The sequence below is a fragment of the Sciurus vulgaris genome (assembly GCF_902686455.1).
Source record: "Sciurus vulgaris genome assembly, chromosome: 14".
Classification (NCBI taxonomy): Eukaryota; Metazoa; Chordata; class Mammalia; order Rodentia; family Sciuridae; genus Sciurus; species Sciurus vulgaris.
The window spans coordinates 30,832,025-30,855,723 of record NC_136475.1 but is presented as its reverse complement, the minus strand read 5'-3'; the positions used below and the strand labels follow the sequence as shown (position 1 = coordinate 30,855,723).

Sequence of the window (23,699 nt, the reverse complement as noted above, 5' to 3'; positions counted from 1 at the left end):
AGGAATGGAGGGAGAAAGCGGAATGTGGGCGGGCTCAAGGGGACGTGGGAGGGACTAGTAGAGAGGGGGGAGAAAGGGGGGTCCAGTCTCCCCTGGCCGAGCACTTTTTTTTTTTTTTTTTTTTTGGAAGTCCTAGCACTAATCTTCAGGACCAGGACTCTTCTCCCAGTCCCTAGGGCCCTGCCCAGCCAAAGGTAGGGGAGGCAAGCTGCTGGCCTGAGGAAGGGGAATTTGGGATGGAGAGGATGGTGGAGGGACCACGGAAAAGGGGTGGTGCGGGATGGAGTCGGGAAAACCAACCAACTTTATTATTGTCAAAGGGAGTGAGACACAAAAAGAGTGGGGAAAGCAGCAAATATTGAGGGTGGGGGCTGCAGGGTGTTTCATGTGGGGCAGCTGGGAGGGCCTAAGTTGGGGGTTTCCTCTGTGAGGCCCTACCCCTGGGCCCTGAAGCCAAAGGTTCCCAAAACAAAGCTGTCTTGTGGAGCTGTTTGTCTGGTTTGGGGGAAGCATGTTCAGGGAGCCCCCTCTCCGTGGAGGGGCTGTTCTCACTCCTGGACAGAGAAGGCCTTGGGCAAGGAGCGTAGATCGCACCCTGGCCTCTGGTAGAGCGCACCCTGGCCTCTGGTTGCCGGGTGACAGCCACACTGGTCTGGGCAGAAGGCTTGAACTACCCCACCCCATCCCCTGCCCAGCATGAGGCCTAGCACTTCTGGGCCCCTTGACCCTGCAGGGCATATGAAAGTCTGTGTGCTGAGGAGGGGGTTTTCTCCATGCACTCTGGTGTCTGCCTTCCCTGCCTGGGAAAGAGACAGAAATTTGCCTAGATAGGCATCTGCACAGCAAGACTCCCACTCAGGGGCTCCCAGATCTGAGGGTCTCCTAGGACCCCTTCGCCTGCCTCTCTTCATGATTCCTGCAGCTCTCTGTCTGTCATTTGTCTGGCTAAATAGGGATATCTGTCATCCCTCCTGTGCCTGCTCCTTGAATCTTGTCAATTCCACTCCTCACATGTCTTCTCTCTCTCCCTCTCTCCCCATTACTGTGCGCACGGTTCTTTTTCTTGTCACCTTCTATCCATCTTCAACGTGTCTCTCTCCCCGTCTTTCTGTTTTGCCCACTTCATTCCCACAGTCTCCCTTCCTCTCACATCCTGTCTGTCCGGGTCTTCCTCTCTGTGTGTCTTTTCTCAGTCTCTCTTTATCTTGACCATTCTTGACAAGCACATTAAGACTGTGAATGGGGGGTAAATGAAGATGATGGCAGAACTAGGGAAGCACATGTGGGTTGTAACTACTAATTGTGAGTTTTATTATTTTCAAAAGCAAAAGGGAACCCCTTCCCCCACCCCAATCTGTGTCCCTCTTTGACTGTGTCTCTTCCCTCATTTAGTGTGAGTTTCTATCTCTCAGTCCCTAAGGGAATTTTCTTCCCCACAACCCCCACCCCCACTCTGAGCTTTATACACTCTCTCTGGGGTGTCCAGGCGTTTCCTGCCATGCGACCTGTCAGTATCTGTCTGTGGAGCCCATGGTGCCTGCTGCTGTGCCTGCTGTTGTGCAGCTTGTGCTCAGGGTCTCCATCCCCTTCCACCGGCCCTGAGAAGAAGGCAGGAAGCCAGGGACTGCGGTTCCGGCTGGCTGGCTTCCCCAGGAAACCCTATGAGGGCCGTGTGGAGATACAGCGAGCTGGTGAATGGGGCACTATCTGCGATGATGACTTCACACTACAGGCGGCTCATGTCCTCTGCCGGGAGCTGGGCTTCACAGAGGCCACAGGCTGGACCCACAGTGCCAAATATGGACCTGGAACAGGTAGGTGAGCAATGCTCCAAGCATAACATAGGTATTACCAGAGTGTGACCTAAGTGCAAAGAGAGAGAACATGAGAATGGCACAGCCACTGGGACATAGGGCATCAAGAACAGCTAGTGCAAAGTAAACTCACAGGTGACAAACCAGCCAACATAGTTACTTCTAGAACTGTGACCTCAGGCTAGTCACTGCTTTCTGTGAACCTCAGATGCACCATGTGTACAATGACTAGATGGTTTCTAAGTTCTTTCCTGCTGCAAAAAGATAATTGTTTAAAAAAATGCATAAGGACAGCCCAGATACAAGAGAGTTTTGTAATGATTAAAATACAGCTTTCAAGGGAAGCTGAGAACTGGTAAATGATGTCCGGATGTTCCAGTGTCAGAAGTAATCACAGATACTGCAGCTAACAGAATCAAACTGGAACTGACATATAGGGATGAGGGGCAGACTTAAAGAGAAATGCTCATTGAAGCCCAGAGGTGCTTCACCATATGAACCCGCAGCGCAATTGAGGGACAGAAGGGAGTGCAGCCTGCAGCTGATCCCCCAGTTCCCACTGGCTAGACCAGCTTTGGAATAAGGTGTCCCATGCAGATGCACATTTTAAAAGAAACAATAGGAAATGGAAATATTTCCAGATGTGAAAGATTCAGAAACCTAGTTTCAGGGGGAGTAGCTTAAGAAACCGGAGGTTTGGTGTAGAAAGAAAAGGTCTTGAATAGCAATTACATGGTAGTTGTCTTCAAATAGGGAAAGGATAGTTATGTGACAGAGGGACTGAAAGGACTGAATCAGACTTGGTCCAGGAAAGTCATAAAGAGTCACAAGGACTTTTTTGATGGTAATACAGACTGGTGGGCAGGAGGAAGGTATCCTGGGTAAGTTCTATCAGGGTGTGAATGATGGGGTTCCTGCACCTTGTCAGGAACAGACAACCTTTATGTTCCACCCAATTCTAAGAGGAAGTCAGTGAGAATTCAATATGGTCCAGACAGACAAAAGAACAAGACACTATGTGGCAGCACAGACAGGACAAGTACATGGGAGAATGCCAGGATGAGAAGAAAGGATCTTGGATTTCCAGGTCTCATGGATAGACCAAATTTCTAAGCCACCATACATTGGCTATATGGTTTAAGCAAGTTACTTAATTTCTCTGAACCTTGTCTATGCATATAAAATGGTCTTCTGGCAGCTCTTTCTAAGAATAGTTAATTAATACACACACATAAGTAATATACACACATGACACACAGTATGTACTTGATTAATTATAGCTATCATTGAATGAGTAAGAACTGATTAGAACTTCAGTGTTTGTTCTTAGTTTTTAAATTATTGAGTATCCCCAGATCACCATCAATCTTCCATCAATCTTATGTCCCTTTCCTTTTCCCCACCATGGTCCCTTGTCCCTTCTCCAACCCTTTTCCTACCAGAAAAAAAAAAAAAAAAAAAAAAAAAAATTGGATGGTCAGATCATGGCCAGGAGTGAGAGCCTGATATTCACTCTCCCCAGCATCCCCGTCACCCCATCCTTCCTACCTCAGCTTCTCTCTACCCTCATCCCCCACCCCTTCCATAGGCCGCATCTGGCTGGACAATCTGAGCTGCAGTGGAACTGAGCAGAGTGTGACCGAATGTGCTTCCCGGGGCTGGGGAATAGTGACTGTACCCATGATGAGGACGCCGGCATCATCTGCAAGGATCAGCGCCTACCTGGATTCTCAGATTCCAATGTCATTGAGGTCTGTAGTATACACAACACACACACACACACACACACACACACACACACACACACACTCCAACCAGGATGGCCAGCAAGGGCTGTAGGGTGCTTTTATGTAGAGAAGGTATTAAAGGGGTAAAGGTTCCCATACGCTGCCCCTATGTGGTGATTTGGATTGGTGGAAGGCATGGAGGTAGGGGACAAATGATAGAACTCCTAGGAGCTGTATAATCCAGTGGTTTTTATTAGCATTAGCATTCAAGGTATTAAACTTGGCATGAGTTTCTCCAGCTTCATTCCAGGACACTCTAGAGGCATCCTGTGCTCTCCCTCTTCTTAGATGTCCCTGCTCTCCTGGAACATCTCCCTTCTTTCTTTCTCCTCCTTCAAAGGCATTTCCTTTATGGAACCCCTCCTCCTGCTCCAGGGAGAACTAGGTCTTCCTTCTCAGTGCTTTTTGGCACCCTTGGCCATTTCTCAGTGCACAGCAAGTCCCTGCAGTCTTGTGGTTGCAGGAGAGGCCACAAACCTCAGACTGACAGCAGGCGTGACATCTTTCCCAACCTGTCTCATTCCCATCTCACCACTGGGTTTACAGCAAGCACACTAAGTTGGGGTTCCTTAAAGTTGGCAGGATATATGTGAGATGTTGCTGGGATTCTTTCCCCTACTTGTGGTTCCATTGCCAGGTAGAGCATCACCTACAAGTAGAGGAAGTGCGACTTCGACCAGCTGTTGGGTGGGGCAGACGACCCCTGCCTGTGACTGAGGGCCTGGTTGAAGTCAGGCTTCCTGATGGCTGGTCTCAAGTATGTGACAAAGGCTGGAGCGCCCACAACAGCCACGTGGTCTGCGGGATGCTGGGATTCCCCGGAGAAAAGCGGGTCAACACAGCGTTCTACAGGTGAGGAGCGCGGGCATGGGTGGAGCGAACCGGGGCCGGGGCATGTTCGTGGAGGAATGGTGTTCAGAGACCTCTGAGAGTGTCCGAGGCGTTGGGGACAGGCGGGGGTCTGCAATAATGAAGAAACTGGGAGGTTGTTGCTAAGAGATCGTGTGGGACCATGAAGTGCTCCCCAAGGGAGATCTGAAATGGGAACCGTGAGGTTCTCGCTCCGGCGCGTCGCAGCCGGGGCACTGCTGGAGCGGCTGCTGGTGGCGCTTGCGTGCGGGTGACGTCAGCGGTCGGCTGGCAGATTCCAGCGGCCTCGGAGCGCGCGGAGCCTCGCGATCTCTGAGTTCAGTGAGGGCGCCGCCCGCCGCTCCGGGCGGCTTCAGGGTGTGTCCAGCGCTAGGCTGGACGCTCGGGTCAAAGGGTCGGTGACTAACCAGGGTGTCCCTGCCACCGGGTCGATTTGGGAGGGATCGGAGAGCACTGGGAGAAATCCGCTCCACCCTCGGCTTTGGCTGCTGTGAACGCGAGTCATCTGGACTCTGGCGAAGTTCTCCAGAACATCCTTTGGCCCAGGCGCCCGACCCTCTCAACCTAGCTTTCAGGGTAACAATCACCCTGGTAATGGTTCTGTGCTTACAGTGTCTCCCTTCCTCAGAGCATCGAAAGTGGTCATTTTGAGAAACAGACTTTGGAAGCCATGCATATATTTGGAATTTTTTCCACTGTCTCTCTATAATCTATTTTGCAGGCCCAAAATGCTTATTTTCTTCAGCTCTTGGGTCAGTTTTGCTAAAAGGTCTCTTGACATTTAGATGACTTTCCGCTGAGTACACTACTTCAGATGTGGTCTGATAGGGCAAGTACGGTAGAAATGCTCATGGTCGATTAAAGCATACCTCAAATTTGCATTGCTTTTCTGTTGAGGTAACATTCCACTGCTTATATGGAACTTGTATCATCTAAAACCAATTCAGATCTTTGCTTATCCTTACACTGATAGAGCAGCCTTTTTGAACCTGAATATATGTTGAGTTTACCCTATTGAGTTTCTTTAATACATCATTTAAAAGCCATCTCATGCTGCTCCTTTGAGATAATCTTGAGTCTTGACATGATTTCCCATCTGTCATCCCTGCCAACCTTCTCTGGTAGACAGACATGATAGCTATGCCTTCAGGCTTTTTCATGATGACTGTAAAAATCATTGTTGAAATGTTTAAAACTAAAGTCTAACATACTGCTGGGTGTGGTTACACATTCCTGTAATCCTAGCTACTCGGGAGGCTAAGACAGGAGAATCACAAGTTCAAGGCCAGTCTCAGCAATTTAGCCAGGCCCTAAGCAACTTAGCAAGACCCTGTCTTAAAATAAAAAATAAAAAGGTGTTGGGGTGTGTATGTGGCTCAGTGGTAAAGCACCTCTGAATTCATCCCCAGTACCAAATAAATAATAAAGTCTAATTTTTGCAAAAATTTCCTCTAGATTTATACCAAGCCTCTAATAACTAGTTGTGAAGATATGTGAAGAAACACAGAACATTATAATGATGTAACCAACATTTAGCCATCCTATCTAAAATGAAATCATGGGAGATTTTGTTAGTCTTTGCTAAAATCCAGATACGCCATGTTCATAGCCATCTCCAGCCTTCCAATTTACTCTTTCTGTCACTAAAAGAAATCATAATGATTTGAGTATATTTTTGTCAAAATCCATTTAGATCTGTAAGGATCTTTTTTCCTAAATTCTCACAAACTTTCTATTTAATGAATTATTCTTGAGTGTTACATATCTGTAGATTTTCCTTTATTTTTTGAAAGTCAATGCATTATCTAATCTCCCATCTTTTCAATATTTCCTCAAACTTTCCTTGCCTTGGCAGTAAGACACATCTGAAAGTTCCTTCAGCTCTGAGGAATATGCTTTATCTGGTCTGGAGAATGAAATGATTCTAAAACAACTCTGTATTGTGCTTCTTTACTGTCATCCTTTGGGGCTGTATTCATTCTCTGTGCTTGTTCTTTCCCTTTCCTAATTCAAACACCAGGTTCTGAAAGAACAGTCGGACTTAAATAGTGGTATTCCAAGTGAAGAAAATAGCATGAACAAAGGTTTAGAGATTTATTTATCCAATGTTTATTTATTGAGACCCCACTATGTGCCAGGTGCTGTTGTAGACACTAGGGATTCAACAATGAACAAAACACAAAAATCCCGGATCTCATGGACTAAGGGAGAATCAGAAAATAAATAAAATTATAAAATGTAAGAATGGTAAAGAGTACAATAAATAAAAATAAAGCAGGAAAGGGAGATGAAGAAGTCAGAGTGGGACTGCAGTTTTACTAGAATGGTCAGAGCTAAGCATGGTTGCACATGCCTGCCAATCCCAGCAACTGGGGCAGGAGGATTCCAAGTTCGAGGTCAGCCTCAGCAACTTAGACTCTCAGCAATTTAGCAAGACCCTGTCTCAAAATAAAAACTAAAACCATTTAAAGGAGTTAAGGACATAAGCTATGCAGACATATAGATAAGCATTTATGGGGAAAAGAGATTATAAATAAAAAGATTCTGGAGACTGTGTGTGTAATGGGGGAGGGGAAAAAGACATTCTTATTCATCAGGAGGCCATTGTGGCTAGAGCTGTGAAAAAGGAGGAAATGGTAGGAGCTGATAGGGATGGTGAGCCAGACCAAGTAGAGCTATTTGGGACATTGGCTTTTACTCTATGAGATAAGGAACCATTGTAGAGTTTGGACAGAGGTGTGATATCTGACTTGCAGTTTTAACCTATTACTTTGGCTCCTTCATTAATAGACTGGAGGGGAGGTATTAGGCACAAAAAGGCAGGGTAAATGGTTAGAGGTTATCTCTTGAAAGCCATGTAGAAAAAGTAAAAGGTGATGGTGACCAATGGACATGATAGAAAATGATCCAATTCTGTGTATATTTGCAAAGCTGACAGGATTTGCTAACGAAATCAGCATCCTGAAAGAGAAAGAGGAGTTAAGTATCATTCCACAGTTTGGGGCCTCAGCTGAGTATAGTATTAGCCTTCTCTGTCAAGGAAGACAGTGGGACATGTTTTCTTGGAGATGGAGAAGGGCATGGAGGTTAGACACTTGGTTTTGGACCTTTTAAATATGAGGTTCATTAAGACAGTGAAATGGTGAGGCTGAAGAAGGCACTGAATATGTGACTGTAGAGTTCAGTTAAATAAAAGTATATAAAGGTCTGGGCTAAGGGTGTAACTCAGTTGTAGAGCACTTCCCTAATATATATGAAGTCCTGGGTTCAATCCTCGGTACTGGAGGAAATAAAAGGAATAAAAAGTCCAAAAACCGAACAACAGTACCAAGAGAGCAAGTATAAATTAAAAGCGGTGGAAAAATCCAAGGACTGGAACTCAGGAAGCTTAAGTATTAAGAGGTCCAGAAGATAAGATGGAAGATAAGAGGAAATGGAAATAATGAGGTAAGGTAGAAAGACTACCAGAAGAGTGTGGTGACCTGGAAGCCAAGAAAGGAGCTTCAAGGAGGAGAGAGTGACTATATCAGTGCCACTGATAGACCTAAAAACAAGAGTACTAAGTGAACCCTTGACTTCACAACATGAAAGTCATTGTTGACCTGTACAGAGTTGATAATGAAAAAGATATACTTGGAAGATAGTATGTAGACAATAGTAAGCTTTTGCTGAGGAATATTGAGAGATCAGAATGAATAGAATGAAACCATAAGTGGAATGTTTAATGCCACATGTGAGGATTTGACCATTGATTGACAGAAAAAAGGGTTAAGAATAAAGGTATTTTTGGGCAGGCAGTGATCAAATAAAACCAGTGTTTTTTGAAAATTTGTATGATAGTGAGTGGGGAGAGGGAGGTCTAGATGCAGCAAACTAGTTAGAAGTTTGTTGTAAAAATGAAGCTTATTAGGAGAATGACAGCTAAGTTGAAGGGGAATGAATAGATGTAAGATTAATAGAATTATAGAAATGAGAGAAGAGACACCTAAGATCATTCTGAAGCTGCCTGAGAGAATCGGACATCTCTGGGCTTTAGAGATGGACCAGACTTGGGAAGTTAGAGAACCTGTAATTGTCCCAGGTATGTTTAGCCTGAAGTAATTTTCACAGAGCAGGAATATTTACTGTACATTTGAGTCTCATAATGAATCTGGGATCTAAAAGCTGGGGAAGACGATATGCAAAAGCACAGAGGCCATTCTTAGCGGGAAAAGAGATTACAAAAGTCCTGGGAGATTCCGTGATTGGTGATGTGTCATAGATCTTCTTTCATAGGTCTGGTCAGACAGAGGGAGTATCCTTATAGGTAATCCAATTATGAAAGATAGCCAAGACAGTATAAACAACTTTGCCCACTTTAGAGGGAAAAACATTGATTTGTTGGCTTTTAGTGGAAGTCAGTGAGATCAGAACCTGATGTTTTTATCATTTTTAAACTTGTTTGGGTGTTTCTACCCTCGAACATGTGAAAGTAGTGAATTTTAGAAGAGAAGAATGTTCAGATAAGTGAACTATTTACTGCTTTTGAAATTGAGGCTCTAAGAGCTTCAGTGCTGTTTAAGAAGTCATTCTTTCTGTTTGATAGATATTTATTGAACTGCTACTCTTTGCCAAGCACTTCACAAGGTGCTGAGAATACAAAGGTGAATGAATTAGGCACCAGATCACAGAAGACCTCATAGGTCATGTGAAGTATTCAGGACTTTATAATAAAAGTAATGGGAAGTCATTAAAATGTGTTCTAACAAGGACAATTGTGAGATGACATGATCAGGTCTGTGACTCCAGATCATTTCAACTGCACTTCTGAATAATAGTTTGGAGAAAAGCAAGAGTGAATGGATTGAGGGCTGGGCTTGTGGCTCAGTAGTAGAGTGCTTGGCTAGCATGTGTGAGGCACTGGGTTCGATACTTAGCACCACATAAAAATAAATAAAATAAAGGTCCATTGACAACTAAAAAATATTTTTTTAAAAGAAGAGTGAATGGATTGGATAGATATGTAGGAAGTAAAATTGACAAGACTTAGTTATTGATTGACTTCAGGAGCCAAGAAAAGGAGAAGTCAAGGTTAACTCCTAGGTTTTTGGACTGACTTTTGCTAAGAGGATTTTATTTGTTTGCATGTTTATTTGTTTTTGGATCTACATTACATTTTTTGATGACTTTAAGATATCTAAGCAGAAAAAAAAGATAGCTAAACAGAAAAACAAAGAGGTAGTGGAATACACAAAGTAGAATATGAATTAGACCAACACGTATGGAGTGAGAAGAATACTTACCAAAGGTTTCCTTTTTGTTTTGTTTTGTGTGTGTGTTTTGTTTTGTCTTGTTTTGTTTGTAATACTGGGGATTGAATCTTGGAGTTTTATCACTGAGCTACATCCTCTTCTTTTGAATTTTTTTTTCTTTTTGAGACAGGATCTTGCTAAATTGCTTGAGGTCTCAAACTTGTGATCCTCTTGCCTTGCCTCCCAAGTCACTGGGATTACAGGTGTGTGCCAACATACCCAGCTCCCTAGCCCTTTTTTATTTTTCATTTTGAGACAGGATCTCACTAAGTTGCCAGACTGGCCTCAAACTTGGAACCTCCTGCCTCAGACTCTGGAGTAGCTGGAATTACAGATGTGCACCACCACATCTGTCAAGAGTTCTGAAAATTTGAAGGACGAGATAAACTAGAAACCTGCAAAGAACAAGTAGAATTAGGAATAAAACCAGGCTATTGTAGTGTTATGGCAACCAAAGAAGAAGAGGCAGGAGAGTAGATGGGTGGTGAGGTCTGTAAGATGAAGGCTAAAAGATGTCATCTGAATTTAACAATGTAACAATGATTGCAGAATGATGGGCAGGGAAAATAAGAGAGAGTGGGTTAAGGAATGAGTGGAGAAAAAGGACATAGAAATGGTGAGGACTGGGGCTGGGGCTGGCACTCAGTGGCAGAGAGCTTGTCTAGCAAACTTGGGGCACTGAGTTCAATCCTTGGCACCACATAAAAATAAACAAATGAAATAGAGACATGTTGTCCACCTACAACTACAAAAAGGAAGGAAAGAAAGAAAGAGAGAGAAAGAGAGAGAGAGGAAGGAAGGAAGGAAAGAAAGGAATGAAGGAAGGAGAAGGGAGGGAGGGAGAGAAGAGAAAAGAAAAGAAAAGAAAAGAAAAGAAAAGGTGAGGACTGACAACTCCTCAAGTTTTTTGCTGTGAAGAGGAGAGGTGTGGGGTGGAGGGTGTATTTGTGTGTGTATGTGCACGTGTGTATAAAAGAGATTTGCACACGTTTAAAAGGATTCAGTTGAAAAGAGGTTGTGTATGAGTAAGACAAGAATTGTAAGAGATGGAATTCAGAAATATTTGTGGGGAATGGCCTTAGAAAAGAGACAATTAGATGGAATAAGAAGAAGGTGTGCAGATGGAGGTAGGTTTTTAGGTTGATGGTTCAAGAGAGAAATAAATGATAGGGAGAACCAAAAACATTTACAAATGAAGACATCTACATCAAAACAAATATGAGCAAAGATCCTACAAAAGCACCAGATTATTTATAAAACATTTAATAGATACACATCTAATATTGATAAGATGAAAGTATTTCAAACTACACACACACACACACACACACACACACACACACACACCTACCTACCTTACAGGATCCTTAACTTAGAGAAGATGGTTTTGCTTTTGTTTTGTTTTGTTTCAGTTCTGGGAATCAAACCCAGGACCTCAAATGCTATGCAGATGTTCTACCACTGAGCTATATCTTCAGCCCATGAGGTAGTTCTAAATTTCCAGATATTAAATTCTCAGTACTACACTGGAGCTCAAGATGGTCTCTTTGGGTTCACTGGTCACAAAAAAAAAAAAAAATACTAAATGTATTTCATTTTAGACATGTTTGAGAAAAAGACATTAAGAGAAAAAATTTCATACCACATTTATAAGATGAAAGGTTCTAAACTCTCAGTAATGTCTCAAGAAAGGAACCTAAAAGTTATATAATCTTTGGTGGGAATAGTGGACATTTTGGATGTTTTGACAAAAAGACCAACTAAGTAGATACTCAGAAAGAAGCTGAGGCAGGAAATGCCAAACACTTCTAACCAGTTTAAAATGCATGTATTAGGGGTTGGGGTTGTGGCTCAGTGGTGGAGCACTTACCTGGTGTATGTGAGGCACTGGATTCCATTCACAGCACCATATATAAAAATAAATGAAAATAAAGGTCCATTGACAACTAAAAAAAAAAATAAAATGCATATATTAAAATCCTAGTGCACCTTCATCAAAACACTATGACAAAATATGACTTCTCAAAAGAAACGGCAGAACAGGAACACTTTCAAAGAAAGGACAACTAAGATGATGACAGGGAATTTCATAAACTTGTAAGAGCAGACAGACAAGACATGCATTCATCTATAAATAGTTAGACCAGACAGAGAGACCATAATTAAAGTCTTCAAATTTAAAAGGAGAATAAGGGGAAAAACAGACCTGGTTTCTATCTGTGAAGATATTAGACCTAAAGAAACAGCTCAAAGCAGGATGTAATGACACACACCTGTAATCCCAGGGACTCAGGAGGCTGAGGCAGGAGGGTTGCAAAGTTTGAGGCCAGCCTCAGCAACTTATTGAGACCCTGTGTCAAAACACAAAATAGAAAAGGACTGGAAATGTAGCTCTGTTGTAAAGTGCCCCCAGGTTCGATCCCCAGTCAAAAACAAACAAACAAAAAACTCTTGAAGAATAAAATAAGTCAATTAATATTATCCTGAAATATTTATTTCTCTGGAAGTAAGTTTGGAAGATGAGCTCAGTTTGTGAATGACCAAAGCACATGGGATTGGAATTTGAGGAGGAAAGGTATACTTCCCAATAAAGCCAATTTAATGTCCTCAGTTATCCAGTCTTGGTCCTTGGTCATGATCTTACAGCTTGGGACTGAACAATGCCAAAAGTCTTCCTTGGAGAGAGCACCCAAGGGAAAAAAATGATACAGTCAGCTTCATCAGGCCTGCCCTAGGCTAGTTCTCTGTCCTAGCCTGGTTGGACTGGCAACCCTAATACTCCTGGAACCCTTCCCCTGTAGCTCCCCTGAGGTTTGCTATCAACATCTGGACCCAGGAGTTCCATTTTCCCATTTGTCTTAGTCTAATTTCTGAGGGGCTTGGTATTGGGACACTGTTCATCCTGAATCCACAGCCTTTGCTGCTTCTTCCCTACCTAGCCATGAGCTTATAGGCCAAATAGCTAGGAATGGTAGAGCCCTAGGAGTATCTGATGATAGAATATCCTGCCATCAGGAATCCTTCTGACTGTTGGAAAGGAAATCTTGTCCCTGGTCCTGATGGCCCCGATCTTTTCTATTTGTTTCTACACTGATCCTGACTACTATTGTCTTATCCTCACAGAAAGTTGAGGAAGCGAGCGGCCAAAGCCTCGGCCCGACGCTCCAAGTCCTTTGGAAGGTAATGGGGCAAAAGCCCCGGGACCTCCTGCTCTCCCCTGGACCCAGGAGGTGGATGGATGGATGACAGACCATCCATGTCCATCCCAGAACCCAGAATGCGACTGCAGAATTGCCATTCCTGCGGGAAGGTGGGGAAGAAAGCATGCAAATGGGTGAGCTTTGATTTTAGGAAACACAAGGAGGAAATACTGTAGGGATGACTGAGAAGTCCCTTATCTTTATACTTCCTCCAAATAGCTTGGATTGCAGCCTCTGCCACCTGGATGCCTCCACCCTCTCCCCAACTCCTCACCTCCCTTAGTTCACCTGCATTCTCATTCTCTCTCCTCCCTCAACCTTCTCTCAGACCTCCTCTTCTCTGCATGTGTTTCCATAACGGGAGTTCCCATCACTGTCACTGAATCCAGAGAACAACATGAGTTCCTGAAGTACACACACTGTGGTGTTCAGTGGTATATGGGGAAGTTCAGTCCTCCTTTACTTTGTCCCTTCCCATATACTCTGTTCCTTTCCAGAAACAGAAAATAACCCTCTCCATCTTCTGGGTCACATATCTAACCACTTCTTCCACCAATGTCTTTCTCATTTTTGCAGACCAGTCATCAAGCTTAAAGTCAAACCCAAATCCCGAGTGGGCAGGGGGCCAATCAAGAGGTAAATAAAGTTGGGGCTGGATGGAGAGGAGTGGGAGCACAGAATCATGAAGTTGGAGGAATCAGGCTGTGGTCAGGGATGGATGTAAGAGAGCCCTCTTTGGCTGAAAAAACTGACCAGGAGGTGGGGGAGCAGGAGCCATGACAAACCCCCTCCCAGGTTGTGAAATTGTTAAGTAAGGCTGAACCTACATCAGTCTCTGGGGAATTAAGCTTGCATAGAATTTTTTTTGGAGGGTGGGTATGGGGATTGAACTCAGGGACACTTGACCACTGAGCCAAATCCCCAGCCCTATACTGTATTTTATTTAGAGGCAGGCTCTGGCTGAGTTGCTTAGTACCTTGCTTTTGCTGAGGCTGGCTTTGAACTCGTGATCCCCCTGCCTCAGCTTCTGAAACCTTTGGGGATTACAGACATGTGCCATGCATAGAATTTTTGCATGTTGTCCCACATTTGTCTCCTTCGGTGAGTTCTTGTGGATACACTGGTACTTTTCTCCTTCAGACACTGTACTTACCTCTCCTCCAGGAAGTTAAGTTTGCCTAAGGGCTCAATGTTCCCATCCTGCCTTTATATGATTAGGTTTCTTAAATGCTACCAGTTCGCCTGAAGTGGAGTGCGAACCTTTCCAGGGTTGGAGTGAGATTCACATTCCCTGCCTCTCTGGCCCAGTTCACCCAATTAGGCTCCCAGTTCCATAATTTTCTCCTGTGCTCCTTAAAAAGTCAAGGGAATGGGAAACTTCCAACCCTTCCTTCTAACTTATCTCCAAAAGGTAGTTTGCATGTTAAAATTAAGTCTCCCTGACAACTTCTTTAGCAGTGATTGAGGTACACAGAATTCATCTCTTTTACCGTCCCCTCCTTGCCTAAGCAAGTTCTGTGTCGCTCCTGGTATCCCTTACTCCCCAGTTTTTCCCTCTAGTGGTTGCAAAATAGCTCAGAATTCGAGGGTGGTCTTGCAGTACCCTTCTTAACTTAGAGTCATCTTTGCCTAACATGGCCCTACTCTGGACTTCCCTGACCGCAACATTAAAGCATACACTGCTGTATTTATTTTGTTTGTTGTGGGGAACAGGAACTAGAGAGTTTAGAATATAGAAACTTTTTTCCTTTGATGGCCTCTCTGACTTTTATTTGCAACACAACTGGACTTTGAGGGAGTACCTTATCTCTTTGATCTTCAGGATCCATTTCTCCTGAATTTCCCAAGATATTCTGTAAAATTTTCAGACTTCCTTTGTCTATTTTGTTACAAATTTTTTCCTCCTTCCTTTGTCTTCCTAGCAAATGGTTTCAAGTCATCATATTCCTTCCTTCCTTCCATTTACTTTGATAGGGCATATTACTACAATAATTCACCACCAGATCAGCCTCACAGATCCATTCCATCAATCTGCTTCCCGCTATCTCTAGGATCCACCCAAGTGTTCTGCAAAGAGCAGAACACTTGTTTATTTGTTTATTTATTTATTTGGTAGTGCTGGCGATTGAACCCAGTGAGCTGCATCTACACATCCCCAGACCTTTTAATTTTTTTATTTTGAGGCAGTGTCTTGCTAAGTTGCTGAGGCTGGCCTTGAACACTTCTACCTTAACCTTCAGTGTCTAGATTACAGGTGTGTGGCTTTTGAGGGTACTTCTCTTCTCCACACACCTCACCGCAATCTCTCATTGCACAATGTCTCCCCTCCTTCCCCTCCTCAAGCATCTCTCTGCAGAATTTCCAAGCTTTACCATCTCTAATTTAGTCCTACTTTCTTGCTGAGATGTGTGAGGGACATTGTTGGGTTGAAGTTGTAGAAGCAATGGACTACCTCATTAAAGACTTCTACAGTTCAGCTCAGGTCCTGAGCTATCTTTGTCATGGTTATTCCCATCCACCTTTCTTCTCTGACCATGTGATTCCTGCAGTTTTGTCTGTCCTGCATTTATATATCTTTATTCCTGCTAATGCCATCACCAGTCCTTTTTTTTAATTTTTTTTTAGTTATACATGACAGTACAATGTATTTTGACATATCATACATACATGGAGTATAACTTCCTATTCTTGTGGTTGTACATGATGTGGAGTTATACTGGTCGGGTATTTATATATGAACATAGCAAAGTTATGTCTAATTCATTCTACTGTCTTTCTCATTCCCATCCCCCTGCCCTTTCCCCTAATTCAGTGAACCTCCATCCTCCCTTCCGGCCCCCATTGTGATGCAGCATCCACATATCAGAGAGAACATTTGGCCTTTGGGTTTTGGGACTTGACTTATTTCACTTAGCTATTTACCATCCATTTACCAGTAAATGCCATAATTTCATTCTTCTTTATGGCTGAGTAATATTCTATTGTATATATGTACCGTATTTTCTTTATCCATTCATCTGTTGGTGACACCTAGGTTGGTTTCACAGCTTAGCTATTGTGAATTGAGCTGCTATGAACATTGATGTGGCCGCATCACTATAGTATGCCACCAGTCCTTCCTGTGGCCACTATCTCGTCTGTCCTTCCTATAACTGCTCATTATACTCTGCATTACAGAGCTTCTGACCTGGAAGCCCCTCTGGCCTCTGGAAAACCTTTTAGATCCAAGACTTCCTCATCCTGTGCATCCTGACTTGCGCAGTTACTTCAGTCTCAGCATGATAGGCAGGTCTGCTCACTCTGGCTATTCAGGCTCCCATTGGTATTGGCCACTCTCCACTGCTTCCAGCTGTATAGTCCTGGCTTCCCATTTGGTTGGCACAGCAGCCTAAGCTCCCAGATTCTTTAGGAAACCACTGCAAACAAGGTTTCTGTCAAGCAAGTCAAGACCGGCAATCCTTCCACTAGGGTTCTTTTGCTACAGAAGGTCCCCAAGGACCCTCCTGTCTGGGTAGTTAAGGCACTTTCAGCCTACACTCTTGGCAATTGCTGTCTCTCTCTCAAGGGAAGCACAGAAGGGAAAAAAGAGGAAATACATGGTCATGAAAGGTTGTGGGAATGGTGGAGCAATGGAGTGGGCAAAGGTTTGTGGGGCACAGAGGCAGGAGCATTGTTTTACCCTACTGCACCTCACTCCTGTCCCCCCAGGCTGCTGGCCCAGCGGCAGCAACACTCCTTTGGTCTGCATGGGGTGGCGTGCGTGGGCACGGAAGCCCACCTCTCCCTCTGTTCTCTGGAGTTCTATCGTGCCAATGAAACCACCAGGTGCCCTGGGGGGGCCCCTGCGGTGGTGAGCTGTGTGCCGGGCCCTCTCTACACGGCGTCCAGTGGCCAGAAGAAGCAACAACAGTCGAAGCCTCAGGGGGAGGTGTGTGAGACAGTGACTGACCTTTCCCAGCCCAGGTGGAGAACCCTTTAGCCTCGCCAACCCCCTCCCACTAAACACAGCCCTGACCTTTGAGGACAGAGAGGAACCTTCCAGGGGGTGGGCCACAGACCTGACACCACCTACTCCCTCCCATCAAAAGTTCTGTTCTACTTAGCCCTATCCAGGCTGTTTCCACTCACCTCTGTTGGGCACATCTCTCCCCTCTACAGGCACGTGTGCGACTAAAGGGTGGAGCCCACCCTGGAGAGGGCCGGGTGGAAGTCCTGAAGGCTGGCACATGGGGCACAGTCTGTGACCGCAAGTGGGATCTGCAGGCAGCCAGTGTGGTGTGTCGGGAGCTGGGCTTTGGCAGTGCACGAGAGGCTCTGAGTGGTGCCCGCATGGGGCAGGGTGAGCGGGCAGGAAGATGGGAGGGAGAAGGAAGGAGGAGGTTCACATTCTCCAGGGCATATTCCTTGGAAAGGTAGAGTCCCCTGGGCAATGAATGTTGGTTACAAACTCCTGAACTTTGATTTCTTACCCTAGGCATGGGTGCCATCCACTTGAGTGAAGTTCGATGTTCTGGCCAAGAGTCCTCCCTCTGGAAGTGTCCCTATAAGAACATCACAGCTGAGGACTGTTCCCATAGCCAGGATGCTGGAGTGCGATGCAATCTACCCTACACTGGGGTAGAGACCAAGGTCAATCATACTTCCCACCTTGGTTCAGGTCTTCATCTCTCATTTTATCTGGTCCTGACCTCCATTCTACAGCCTGATGACCTCCGGTGCACTGCCCCATGCTCCTGCTGTCCTGCAGCTCCTACCTGACCCCACCACCTGCTAGCCTTTTCTGTGCCTCTGAATCACTTCTAGCTACATGCCTACTACAGACCCCACCATCCCACCCCAAAAGCTTCCCCTAGTGCTTCTATTCTGTCACTACAGATCCGACTAAGTGGGGGCCGCAGCCGACATGAGGGACGAGTTGAGGTGCAAGTAGGGGGACCTGGGCACCTTCGCTGGGGCCTCATCTGTGGGGATGACTGGGGGACACTGGAGGCCATGGTGGCCTGTAGGCAACTTGGTCTGGGCTACGCCAATCATGGCCTGCAGGTAAGTAGAAAGGGGGTAGGGCAAAACTCATCTCCAAAGCCTGTTTTGGGCAAAGGACTATGGAAGTGAGTCCCTTGGCCCACAAGGCTGGATCCTGGGGCCTCACAGAAACACCTACATATCCCTTCAGGAAACCTGGTACTGGGACTCAGGGAATATAACTGAGGTGGTGATGAGTGGAGTACGTTGCACAGGGACTGAGCTGTCCCTGGACCAATGTGCCCATCACAGCACCCACATCACCTGCAAGAGGACAGGAACCCGCTTCACTGCTGGAGTCATCTGTTCTGAGAGTGAGTGAAGGTTAGGGTGACCCAAGTAAGGAAGGGAGGCTCTGAGCCACATCTTTGTAAGGAGAAAGGGAACAATAATTTGGAGGGGTATTCCTTCCCCATGGAAAATCGATCTCACACTAGGAGGAGTGGAAGCACCCCCATCGGTCCCTGCCCCTCAGCAGTGACTCCCATCACTCTTCTTCCTTTCCCATGCAGCTGCCTCGGATTTGCTGCTGCACTCAGCTCTGGTGCAGGAGACCGCCTATATTGAGGACCGGCCCCTGCACATGTTGTACTGTGCTGCAGAAGAGAACTGCCTGGCCAGCTCTGCCCGTTCAGCCAACTGGCCTTATGGCCATCGGCGTTTGCTCCGATTCTCCTCCCAGATCCACAACCTGGGACGAGCAGACTTCAGGCCCAAGGCTGGGCGCCACTCCTGGGTGTGGCATGAATGCCATGGGTGAGAGGGCAGAGGGTAACAAGTAGAAGGGCAAGGCCACAGGGGAGGAGGCAAGCCTGCTGGAGTCAGGGAAAGAAACAGGAGTCCCCTTGTCCCCACAGGCATTACCACAGTATGGACATCTTCACTCATTATGATATCCTGACACCCAACGGCACCAAGGTGGCTGAGGGCCACAAAGCTAGTTTCTGTCTAGAAGACACTGAGTGTCAGGAGGGTGAGTTGGGGCCTAGAACATACTTCAGCACCTCCGAAGCACAGCATTTCCTTTTACTGACATATGCCAATCCCTTCAGATGTCTCCAAGAGGTATGAGTGTGCCAACTTTGGAGAGCAGGGCATCACTGTAGGTTGCTGGGATCTCTACAGGCATGACATCGACTGTCAGTGGATTGACATCACAGATGTAAAGCCAGGAAACTACATTCTCCAGGTGCCTGAAGTCTGGGGCTTCCAGATGGCAGGTGGGATGGGTATTTTATACATATTTGGACTTGAGAATTGCAGCTGGGTCAAGTGGCCTTTTTAACCAACAGGTGGTCATCAACCCAAATTTTGAAGTAGCAGAAAGTGACTTCACCAACAACGCAATGAAATGTAACTGCAAATATGATGGACATCGCATCTGGGTGCACAACTGCCACATTGGTATTTGATGGGAAGAAAAACCACAGGAAGATTGGGGGAACCACTTTTCCCTAAATGGTTTTTGCATCTTCCCATGCACTTGTTTCATTTCATTTTTGTTTTTTAGTAACAGAGATTTAACCCAGAGGCACTTAACCACTGAGCCACACACACAAAAAAAAATTTATATTTTATTCTGAGACAAGGTCTTACTAAATTGCTGAGGGCCTTGCTAAATTAGAGCCTTGCTAAATTGCTGAGGCTGGCATCAAACTTGCAATCCTCCTGCCTCAGCCTCCCAAGCCACTGGGATTACAGGTGTTATGCCACCATGCCCAGCCCCTACATACTTCTGGACCTGTCTCTCCACTTATTCCAACCCTTCCCCAGAATGGATGTCTTCCTGCTCCTATGTAGGGCATTCCCCCACACTACCTGTCTACTCTGCAGGTGATGCCTTCAGTGAAGAGGCCAACAGGAGGTTCGAGCGCTACCCTGGCCAGACTAGCAACCAGATCATCTAAAGGACGGGCCACCACCCCTTCTGCAAACCACCACTGGCCCCCAGCAGGGGTCTGAGGCTGCCATTACCTCAGGAGCTTACCACAGAACCCCCAATGTCAACAGCCTGCTGCACCCATCCACCTGTGCACCAAGCACAGGAACTTTCAAGCAGAAATTACTGCCCCCTTCCTAGGCCAGCTGTCAGTATCTGTGGCAAAGTATGGGGAATCTCTGCTCCTGGACTCAGCACCAAGCAGAACACACCACAAAGAACAGCACCTAACTGCCCAGAACAAGAGATGGCAGCAGCCCCAATTTTCTTGAATAAGGTCGTCAGGATGGTCAGCTCCTGTAGTTCCCCCAATTTCAAGGGGGGCTACAGCTTTACCTCTAGCCTTTAGATGGGCAGAAAGATCCAGCCCCCCTCCCATTTTTGACTATAACATGTTGCTGGGTATAATTTTATTTTATATAAAAAGTGTTCTTGTGATTCTTCAAAGCCCAGGAATTGGTGCTGGTGATTGGAGGGACCTGCCCCCCACTGGTTCATTGAATCCTCTGTCCAGGTGCCCTCAGAACCCAGGATAGGAAGGCCAAGAGGAAATCAGAGCAAGAGCCTTACACTCTTACTAATCCAGTCATTCTGTGACCTCAGGGGTCACATATAAGGTCAGTGTTTCTGGTCCTCGCCGGATCCTCACTGCCAGCTGGGATTGGGTTCGAACAGCTTCATAAACATCTTCAGCATTTTGTACCAGCTGCTCCCCAATGGCCAAGATCACATCACCAGGCCGTAGACCAGCCCTATGAAAAAAGATGGAGAGAAAGGGAGTAGACAGTTCACTTCAAGGACACATGCATACCTTGCCCACCCCATCTCACAGAGCAGTCTCTCCTTCACCTGTGTGCAGGGGAACCCAAGATGACTTTATGGATGAGCACACCATGCTGAACATCAGGAAAGCTTGGTTCTCGAAGCTGTAGTTCAGCAAGGATGCTGAAAGGACACAGATCACCCTTATCAGTCACACCCAGGCAGTCTCACTTCAAGACTCTCATCAATACACTGGCAAATGTATGGCTAAGACATACACTAGGTACTACAGATATAAAGGCAGTTCCTTTCTGCCTTCTAGCAATTAAGAAGTACAATAAGTACGTAAAAGAGAACTGATTCCAAATGACACACACGGAATTAAGTCAATAGCGCTGATGTCATTCTAGAATCCTAAGAAAAGCTTTAAGGGGGAGCAGAACTCAAGCTGAGCCTACAAGGATAGGTCTGATAATTTATATAAAATAATAACAGCATAAATAAAGACAAAAGAGTAGGAAATCAGGTTGGCTGACACAAAGTAGTCCTATAGGAAGTAACAGATGTCAAATCTGGAAGGCTGTTAAGACAGGTGGAAAATGGCCATTAAGTGCTAGATTAATGGATTGAAAACTTTAAATCTCAAGAGTAACAGGATGGAATCAATCAGTAACAGATACAAGATGGAGTAGTATAAAAAAGTCAAGTTGTGACAGTGAGAGGCAGCTCATCTTAAATACTAAGACACAAGTGAGAACAAAGCTCAATAGAGGGATCAGTACTTATCACTGTAGGGTGGGGAGAAGTTTCCAAGGGAGAATGGGTAAAAGAGATCTGTCATCTGAAGATGAGAGTAAGCAAACAGTTTCAACCAGGTGGTCCTACATTCATTAGTTCTAATGCTCATACCTTGGAGTAAGAGTCAGCATCATCACCCCAATGTAGCGGCGCTGGCCCCCACTGATTCCAAACCAGGAGTCTGTGAAAGGGGGATAAATAAGTCCCACTCAGCTACACCTTTCCTTCCCCTCCCTCTTCTTCCAACAGAATCCCCCTCCAGTAAGTCCCAAGGAATGCCCCTCCCTATATCCTATCCATCATTTTAAAAGTACCCCTTTCCCTCTAAGCCACGCTCACTTTTCTTTTCCCCACGATGCAAAAACTCTCTAAGGCGATCAGAAGGGATAGCAAAGGAGATTCCAGCTGTGACCTTCATGGTGTTCACTCCAATCACCTCCCCATCCTGCAGGGACACAACCCAAATAGATGTAGGGGATGGGAACATCTGAACAGAAGTAGCAGAGACTATTGAGGGAATATGGCTGGGCACTGGGAGACAGGCAACAAAGACTGCACAGAAACTTGGCCAGACATCAGTAAGTTAGAGAAAAAATACCTTTTTCTCATTATCTTGAGGCAGAGATTCTTAGAAGGATATCACACTCACCAGGTTAACCAGGGGACCTCCGGAGTTTCCAAACTGCAGAACAAGACAAAAAACATGGAAGAATTCTAGGGATTCTTAGATTCTAAGAATTCTAGGGATTCTATATAGAATTCTATGAAATTCTACATAACCAGGATATAGGCACTTTCTCCAAATTCTCTTCTCTCCCAGTCCATGAATAAGTGGCTACATTTTTGCAGCCCAACCTCTAAATATAGGGTCATAAGTCGGTCCCTGTACCACACAGCCTCTTTTCCCACCCCCAATCTCTTTTGTCATTTCTCACGTACATCAATAGCTGCATCAGTTTGAATGTATTCCACATTGGTCTGGGGGAGTCCCAGGTCTCTGGCTGGACGCTGAGCAGAGCTGACTATGCCAGATGTGATCGTGTTCTGTAGTGCAAAGGGACTTCCCATGGCAACAACAAACTCCCCTTGCCGGACATCAGCTGACCGTCCCAGGGGCAGTGTGGGGAGAGGCTCCTAATGAAGAATGAGGAGAGGACTGTCATCTGGAGATAAAAGCAAGCAAATAGTTCCAACCAGACCTAGCCTACTCCAACCCCACCTTGGTCTGAATCCTCAGCGTGGCAATGTCTGCCACAGGATCCACAGCTGTGACCATGGCCTCATATGTGTCACCACTAGGCAGCCTCACACGGACTCGGCGCCGATCGGCCACCACATGGGCGTTGGTAACGATGAGCCCATCAGCAGCCACCACAAATCCTGAGCCGTTTGAGATTGGGACTTCCCGGCCAGAGAAAGGGTGCCTGGAATAGGAGAGAGAACCACTGAGCTGAGGAAGCTCCGGTTCCTCCCGCTCACCGGCCCTCGGGCCCACGGCTTGGATGCCTCCCGTTCTACCCCACCATTACCGGTCCAGGATCTCGATATAGACCACGGCAGGTGCCGTCTTCTCCACCACGTCTGCGATGAAGTTGTACTGGCTCCGGGGTGAAGTGGGCGGCGGAGCAGGGACCGCAGCAAGGACCGCAGGGGGACCCCGACCGCCGCCCCACAACAGCAGCAGCACAGCTCCCCCAGCGCCCAGCGCTACCGCCAGCCACACGCGCGGGCGGGTTCCAGGGGTCCCCGAGGACTCTTGGGTCCGGGAATCTGGGGTCTCAGCAGTCACTCGTGCCCGAGGATCCGGGGTCCCAGTCGTCAGACATGCCCGGGACTCAGGGACCCCCACAGACAATCGGGCCCGGAGACTGGGGGTCCCATAAGTCACCCGGGCCTGGGGGTCAGGAGTGCCTGACGTCAGCAGGGCCCGTAGGTCAGGGGTCATCAAAGGTCCCTTACCCCAGAGAATACCCCCCAAAGCCCGCCATCCCCGGAGGCTCCAGCCTGCACCCCGCCCCGCCCTCAGCGCAGCCATCAGCTCCGCCTCGGTTGCCTCCTCGCCCGCCCTACTCAGAGGCGGTGCCCCGGACGCCAGCAGGCGGACAGCGGGAAGCGGGGCACGCTGGTACCTGAAGTCCTCCAAAAGTGCACGCCGGAACCCAGGATTCCCGGAGGCCGACTCCGCCCCGCTCCGCGAATGCCGGGAATTGTGGTCC

General features: G+C 46.3%; 2 protein-coding genes across 3 annotated transcripts; one reads left to right on the top strand and one right to left on the bottom strand.

The window, feature by feature from the left end:
- The first annotated feature begins 57 nt into the window (after positions 1–57).
- On the top strand, positions 58–20,368 carry LOXL3 (lysyl oxidase like 3). The gene is given in 18 exon segments (XM_079110447.1): positions 58–194; positions 1,487–1,814; positions 3,403–3,474; positions 3,477–3,568; positions 4,245–4,453; positions 12,852–12,863; positions 12,865–12,942; positions 13,539–13,598; positions 16,671–16,890; positions 17,121–17,301; positions 17,437–17,591; positions 17,838–18,005; positions 18,136–18,298; positions 18,497–18,740; positions 18,842–18,957; positions 19,037–19,173; positions 19,277–19,388; positions 19,818–20,368. Coding segments are annotated over 17 exon segments (2,409 nt in total). The 5' UTR covers positions 58–194; positions 1,487–1,498; the 3' UTR covers positions 19,892–20,368.
- On the bottom strand, positions 19,539–23,563 carry HTRA2 (HtrA serine peptidase 2). 2 transcript variants are annotated; one of them, XM_079110430.1, is made up of 8 exons: positions 23,013–23,557; positions 22,703–22,907; positions 22,423–22,617; positions 22,133–22,165; positions 21,823–21,928; positions 21,595–21,664; positions 20,773–20,868; positions 19,539–20,675 (listed from the first exon to the last, which is right to left on the bottom strand). In XM_079110430.1, exons 1-8 carry the CDS (start codon positions 23,516–23,518, stop codon positions 20,510–20,512), a joined length of 1,377 nt encoding a protein of 458 aa, XP_078966556.1. In that variant the 5' UTR covers positions 23,519–23,557; the 3' UTR covers positions 19,539–20,509. The 2 variants fall into 2 exon arrangements, with proteins under 2 accessions (XP_078966556.1, XP_078966557.1); XM_079110431.1 differs by lacking the exon at positions 20,773–20,868 and having other exon boundaries at positions 23,013–23,563.
- Positions 23,564–23,699: the final 136 nt, after the last annotated feature.

Excerpts from the sequence above, each read along its gene's own strand:
- HTRA2 (XM_079110430.1), bottom strand. The coding sequence starts at position 23,518 with ATGGCTGCGCTGAGGGCGGGGCGGGGTGCAGGCTGGAGCCTCCGGGGA. Across the intron at positions 22,166-22,422 it reads AAACTGATGCAGCTATTGAT|TTTGGAAACTCCGGAGGTCC; the intron begins GTACGTGAGAAA and ends CTTGTTCTGCAG. Across the intron at positions 21,929-22,132 it reads GAGGTCCCCTGGTTAACCTG|GATGGGGAGGTGATTGGAGT; the intron begins GTGAGTGTGATA and ends GTGTCCCTGCAG.